General features: G+C 47.3%; 1 protein-coding gene across 1 annotated transcript; it reads right to left on the bottom strand.

Annotated features, from left to right (window-relative positions):
• Positions 1 to 245: 245 nt before the first annotated feature.
• LOC130408264 (putative gustatory receptor clone PTE03) lies at positions 246 to 1175 on the bottom strand. The gene has a single exon (XM_056731754.1). It carries the CDS (start codon positions 1173 to 1175, stop codon positions 246 to 248), a length of 930 nt encoding a protein of 309 aa, XP_056587732.1.
• Positions 1176 to 7434: the final 6259 nt, after the last annotated feature.

Below are 7434 nucleotides of genomic sequence, written 5' to 3'. Positions count from 1 at the left end.
ATTACGTCATATTTATAAACTAACACGACTAAATTAAATGAAAATATTCATTAATCTGTATTTTATTGTTTTCCCAAGGATATAGATATACGAGATATATTCCCAAGATATACGTTTGTTTGTTTTTGACAGTTTGCCTCTTTCAGAACAGAAATATATTTCACACACTTGCTGTTTCGACTTGTACATTTATTTTTGTATCCCAGTATATATTATGTTCTACATGTTATGTTTTTTTTTACTTCTTAAACATTTGTTCTTGATGCAATGCGTGATTTGAAAACCTTTTTGCGCACCGCCTTAATTTTTAATCCATAGATTAGAGGATTAAAGACAGGAGGAACTATAATCATTTCTAAAGCCAAAAAATTACGTAGACTCTCTGGAATGTCATTTGCACCGTATCTGCTATACATGGCATCAAAAGCCCAAGCAAACATTAAATTCAGAAGTGACAGTAAGTGTGGCAAACAAGTTTGCCAGAACTTTCTTCTGTTTTCTAGAGATGATTTACAGGCAGCGATGAGTTTAATGTATGATGCTATGATAACACCTACAAAAGATAGAATTGTGACAAAAATAATATATCCTAAAAGATTATTAACAAAACTTGATGCACAAGACAACTTTACAATTGACCAGTTGTCACAATACAATTTGTCAATGTGATATTTACAAAGTATCCTCAAGCCTGACAACAGGGCTGCTGGAACTGTGTAGCAGTTTGGTAAAATCCATGACAACAGAATTAATTTCAAACATCTGTTTTTGGTTAACTTGGAATGATAATCCAAAGGTCTGCATATGGCTACATATCTGTCATATGACATGACAGTTAATATTGTAATCTCAGTAGTTAAAGAGCTGTAGATAACATAGGTTTGCAGGGCACACATGTGAAAGGAGATCACGTATGAATCCAAGAGCAAATTAGACAAAAATATAGGATAGAATCCTGATGCTCCATATATCACATTTACACACAGATTACACAAAAACATGAACATGGGTTCATGAAGAGATTTCTCCATGATAATGACAGCAATAAGTCGGATATTAATTGACAAAATGAGCAAATAGAGGAAAAGAAAACAAGTAAAATATATATGCCTGTATGATTTTGATTCTCTGGGCACCATAAGAGTCAACATCACAGGATAAGAAGAGTTTTCCATCATTGTATGTTCTCTAATATCATATACAAATATTATGCAGTACAAAAGCACAAAAGATAACATTAAACAAAGTTCACTTGCAACATATAACAAGCATAAGCTTCCCAAAGCGTCAGTTGCTGCTGTTAATTGTCTCAGATGAAACGGTTACTGTTCTTTGTAGTAAAAAAAAGGCAAGTAAATTATTCCACAGGAAGTGGGTGTTCAACTAAGAGGCAACGCTCTGGTTGGTTATATATAGTGTTTATGTATTCATTTGGGAAAATTCTAAGTGAAGGTCTAGAATATCTTGCCATTAATTATTCACCTTTATTTTTGAGAAAACAACTATCGGGCTATTTCATGCCAATGCCAACCGTACCACAACATTTTTTTTACTAAAGGTTTTTACTATACTAACAGCAGAGATGTCTCACAAAATGTGTTAATTTAAATAGCCATATAAGGTCTCTCTTAAAGTTTTTGAAGAATTATTTTTATCTCTAGTGTATGATGTTCCATAGACCAGTAATTGCCATTTTTTATTTAAATTTATCCATTTGGCAGACGCATTTATCTATATAAAGGGAGATGACTCATCCTTCGTCTTCTGAACCTGCATTGCATACAATGTCAAGCGCTTTCATCTCTTCGAGATTCTACAAGATTGCTGGACTTACAACGTGGAGCAGCGGACTCTTGATGTGACTTCCCCTGGGCCTCTCAGGAGCGAGCTACAGATCTAATAGAGCAGAATTCCTACAGTTGCGAGCATGTCTCACGACGATGGTCCGCCAGACGATGGTCCGCCAGAGACGAAAGCCCCCGCGGAGAAAGGCATCTACCCCGCATCAGAAGACCTCGAAGCATCCCTGACAGGAAAAACCCAGGGAATTTCCATGCCGTCTGCTGCACCCCCACCAAAGCCGGGCCCTTATCAGGGCCTGGCGCCCACTTTCTCAAAAAACGACGCTGCTAACCGCAACCATGACTGGACTTTGCGTCGGTTAGCGACATCAAGCAGGTAAGTCAACAGAACTGTTGACCTCCCCAGGGTCCTGCCCTGTGCGAGGTGACCGCTCTGTTAGCCACCAAACCAGTGCGGCACGGTGAAGCAGAACGTCCCTCTGGTTCCGCTATCACGGTTCTTAGGCGCTTGGCAAAAGTGCACCAGCCCGTCATGCTTGCTGGAAAGGACAATCCGTCTCTGTTATGTGATCCAGTTCGCCAGACGCACGCCCAGGTTTCAGGGCGTTCTCCATACCTTGATATGAGGGGAGAATGCGCAAGTACTTCGGGCCGAGGTCGCCAGCCTCCCGGCGAAAGGTGTGATAGAACCCATCCCTCTAACCTAGATGTCTTCTGGATTTTACAGCCCGTACTTCATAGCGGCCAAAAAAGGTGGGGGGCTGCGCCTAATATTAGATCTGGGCCTCCTGAATAAGTACCTACACCAGTGGTTCCCAAACGTTTTGAAAGCAATTAAGGCCCCCCTTTGTAGTGTTTTTTTTTCCCGTGGCACCCCAACCCTGATTAAACTAAATGTACATGCGTACATGCATATATAAAATGAAATCCAGATGAGCAAAGTACAAATGAAGTATAAACAGCTGCATGAATTTATTACAAATGCATGGCAACAAACATAATATGTGGTGACACAAATCATTTAAAATTAACGTCTGTCATTTACAACTCATTGACAATCTTGTAAACAAATCTAATAGACTGATATGAACCATTTGCTGTATGTGGAAGTTGTTGGAACAAAACACATAAGACTAAAGATTGATACTTCTTTATATAATAAAAAACATCTCACCAACGTTTTATCTTTTGGTTCTTATTTGCTTTGTTCAAACCTGACCTTACGACCTCAAAAGTAAACTAAAATACCTGTGCATAGAACTTTGTTTTGGGTTTTTCAATGGAAAACATGTGCATGCTTTAGGGAGCATATAGCCTCTTGATACGGAGTACATCGTGCTCCACTGACAGGCGCTGCCTTTTTTTGTTTTTCACATACGACAGGGATGAGAACGTTAGCTCACATGAAGGAGGTTGAAAATAACACACTGATGGTGCAGTGAAGGTTTCACATTAACACTTTTGGTGCGCTCCTGCTCGTTTGGGTGATGTCAAGGCTGTCTTCTGAACCCGGGTGCGAAGCGAACCTGAGTCCACTTAAAAAGGGAGGTCTGGGTGCGGTTCATGTGAACTCCTGTACACTTTGTTGCTGATATGAACACAATCGTACCAAATCGCGGAAGTGAACCGCTATTAATGGAACATTTTTTTGATAAAAATGTGTGCTTGTGTTTGTTTAACTCAGCTTGGAGCTTGAATGACGCGCTTCAACCAGAGATTTGTTTTTAAGAGCATTTGCAGTACATTCACAGACGAAAGTGCCGTTATGTACTGAAGCTTTGGAAACAAAACATATGTATAAAAGTGAAGCGTGCAATGTAATGCAATTTGCAGCCTTTTCCTGCGTCGTTACCAGTCGAAGGGTAAACAGCCGCAGGCTTGATGACGCAAACGACCCACGGTTCGGACCCCAAAATAATAATATGAATGCTGTCCAGTAGGGCAGGGGGAGCAATCAAATAAGGTTTGGACCAGGCAATCGAGAAAAACCAAAATGAGATAGCTGGGACGTGTGTCCCACATTAGCACGCATCAGTAAGATGGGCGGCGCGGAGCCATTCTTTCCTGGGAACAGTCCAAGTGGCGGTGAAAAAATATTTAAACTTAACACATGTATGAAACATAAGCTTCTTTTGCGTATTTTTAGTTTCGTTTGGACATGCTTATATGTTGATGTTTTTATTTAATTTGAAATGTATTATGTAAAAGATTATTTTTTATTTATTACTGGAGAAAAGCTGAGATTCGGCGGCACCCTTTGCTGGTTGTCACGGCACCCACTGTAGGAACGTCTTGGTTACGTATGTAACCTCAGTTCCCTGATGGAGGGAACGAGACGTTGTGTCGAGAACGACAGATGGGGTTCGCCCTTGAGAACCAATCAACTCTGACTACTATAGAAAAGGCCAATGAAATTTGGCGAATGCAATTTGCATGCCGGGCTCCGCCCCCGGAAATCCGGTATAAAAGGAAGCCGGCGTGCAGCATTCACTTACCTTTTGTTCTGAAGAGCCTGAGACCTCTCAAACTGCAGCAGAATACGATACGTGTTCGTGGCATAAGGGACACAACGTCTCGTTCCCTCCATCAGGGAACTGAGGTTACATACGTAACCAAGACGTTCCCTTTCTGTCGGTCTCTCGACGTTGTGTCGAGAACGACAGATGGGGTTGCCTATGGAAAACGCCACAACGCTGTATCGCGTCACAATGTCAGCGAAGCGACGGTAACAAGCCTGGGCGTGTCATTATCGAAGCTTTCGTGAGACTGTAACCTTCCAGTGTGGTGGTCGGGGGGTTCCAGAGCTTTCTTGGAGAAAGATGGGTACAGCCCTGACCGGTAACTTTCACGGACGGGGCCTTAGCTCTCTATAGGCGAGAGGCCGTCCGGATCAGTTTACACCGGGTAAGCGCGACTCTTAATCAGAGAAGCGCTACAGAGGCCACCTCCTACCCGTGGGGAGGAATATGGTGGATATAGGTATGGTCTCGTCCTTGGAGGAGAAGGCATGGAACGTGCGGACTGAGTAGTTAACCGCGAGGTGGAGGCCCACCTGGGGAAGCTCATGGGTTACCAGGAGTGGGAACCATTCTCATGAGGATACATCAGACGGAACAGCCCAAGGAGGGGGTGTTACAGACGTCCGGTAGCACTAGGTCCGGTTAGAGCTATCTGTGATAGCTCACATGGTATCCCGGCCTAAGGGGGAAGGCTGCTCTGCCCAGCCAGCCCCCAGGGGGTGCTTGTTTGGTGATGGATGGAATGCCTATTCTTAACCAGTGTCTGGGTAAGAAGGGAGGCTGGTGAGGTACCAGTTTCTTAGCGATGTGTTCGGGTAAGAAGAAAAGGTAAATAGCACACTGACCCAACCTGTTAGAGGGTGGAAAGGTGCTTTCGCAGGCATACGCCCCCCCGGATGCCAGTCCTACATGTCGCCCCGCAGGACGTGGGCTGACACCGGGTTTACGCGAAGGTTGTTAACCCTTGCGAAGGTGTTTGGGCATAGCCCAACCCGCAGCTCTACAGTTGTCTGCTAGAGAGGCGCTTCTGCCAGTGTCCAGGAGGTGGCTAAACTCCGTGTGGAGTGAGCCCTCACTGCCAATGGGCATGGGAGATTCTGAGATCGGAATGCCGTCGTAACGGCGTCCACGACCCAGTGCGCCAGCCTCTGTTTGGAGACAGCCTTCCCCTTCTGCTGTCCTCCAACAGACACGGAGCTGGTCAGAGCTTCAGAGCTCTGCGTGCGGTCCAGTACGTACTGGACACAACACTAATCGGGTTGGGTCTTCCTCCCCTATGGGGAGCGCCTGCAAGTTCACCACTTGGCCCCGGAGGGAGTAGTGGGAACTTCTTGGGCACGCATCCGGGCCTGGGTCTCAAGATAACGTGAGAGTTTCCAGGGCTGAGTTTAAGGCAATCCGGGGACACGGAGGATGCTCGGTGGTCCCCTACCCTCTTGAAGGAAGTGAGCGCCGTCAGGAGGGCCGTCTTACTCTATGAGGAAGATCGGAACCTCCGAGGGGCTCTTTGGGGGGCCCTGAGGCTCCCCAGGACCACTTAGGGTCCCAAGAGGGTATGGAGCGGAGATGAGGCGGATTCCGCCCTCTCGCTGCTTAGGAACCTGGTGACCAGGTCGTGTTGCCATAGAAACTTTCCACCGACTGAGTCGTGATGAGTGGCAATAGCGACTACATACACTTTCAGTGTGGAAGGGAGATGTTAGTCTCCAGTCTCGTGAGAAGGGGAACACAATCCTGATCAAGCACCTCAGTGGGTCTTTCTCGTTGAGAAAGACACCAGGACGAGAAGAGGCACCGTCTAGAGGCGTGTAACCGCCTAGTAGATGGGGCCCTAGCCTGGGTGATGGTCTCAGCCGTATAGGGGGAGTAGCCATCTTAGGATCTTCTCGTCCCGTCTAGAGACCAGACATGGGTGTTCCAGAGGTCTGATCTGGGATGCCAGAACGTGTCCTTCCCCTGAGAGAGCAGGTCCTCTGTCAGGGAATGGTTCAGGGGGAGTCGCTGTCCAGAGCATCGGCTCTGAAGCCAAGTGCGGTTAGACCGGTGTGGTGTAACCAATAACACTTGGTGCTCCTGCTCCCTGACCTTGCACAGAGTCTGTACAAGAAGGCTCCTGGGGGGGGAAGGTGTGCTTCCGCCCATTCCGCGGCCAGCTGTGCGCAAGGATATCCGTGCCGAGGGCAGGGACTATCAAGCGGGCAAATGGTGGTGTTACGGGAGGTGAACAGGTTTTACCTGGGCCTACCCGAATCAGCCTCCAAATGAGCTGGACTGCACGGGGGTGGAGTCGCCACTCTCCACGAGGCATAAACTGGCGAGAAAGCACGTCGGCTGTCTAGTTCAGTTTGCCCGGGGTGTGTGGCCTGCAGGGAACGAGTCACCTGTTGACTCCACCGGAGGAGGCGTCGAGCAAGTTGTGTTTAGCTGCTGTGAGCGAACGCCACCCTAACGATCTGTATTCGCTACAGCTATAGTGCTGTCCTCGGAACAGCACGTGCATGTCTCGCACGAGAGGCCGTAGCCTGCTCAGTGCAAGTAGCATAGCCCACAACTCTTGGCAATTGATATGCCAGCGCAGGCGGGGGTTCGTCCAACACCCCACCTGCGTGCCCGTTGCACACTACACCGCGCCCCTGCAGGGAGACTTCAGTCGTCACCACGACCTGCCTCATAACCTGCTCAGAGGGACCTGAGTCCGTCGAAAAAGTCATAAAGACTAGGGGTTATGGTGCGTCGGCAGCAGGGCGACATCACCATGCGCCTGCTGCCGGTGTGCCACGCTCTCCTCGGAACTCGACTCTGAAACCAGTGTTGGAGCGGTCTCATGTGCATCAACTCGAGGGGTATTAACCCGCGAGGACGCCATGTGTCCCAGGAGCCTCTGTATTGTTTCAGGGGGACCGCTGTCTGCCTAAAATGTTCATTTCAGACAGTTCAACACTGGTTGGGCACAACTGCGGACAGGTGGGCCGACATGGTGACAGAGTTGAGTTCCATACCGAGAAAGAGGATGCTCTGCACTGGGGAGAGCTTGCCCCTCTCTTGGTTGACCTGGAGTCCCAATCGACCTAGGTGCCGGAGCACCAGGTCCCTTTGTGTACATAACAGATCTC

Source organism: Triplophysa dalaica, chromosome 19 (assembly GCF_015846415.1).
Source record: "Triplophysa dalaica isolate WHDGS20190420 chromosome 19, ASM1584641v1, whole genome shotgun sequence".
In the NCBI taxonomy this organism is placed as follows: Eukaryota; Metazoa; Chordata; class Actinopteri; order Cypriniformes; family Nemacheilidae; genus Triplophysa; species Triplophysa dalaica.
Note: the sequence above shows the minus strand (reverse complement) of the source record. Positions and strands in the feature narration are given on the sequence as shown.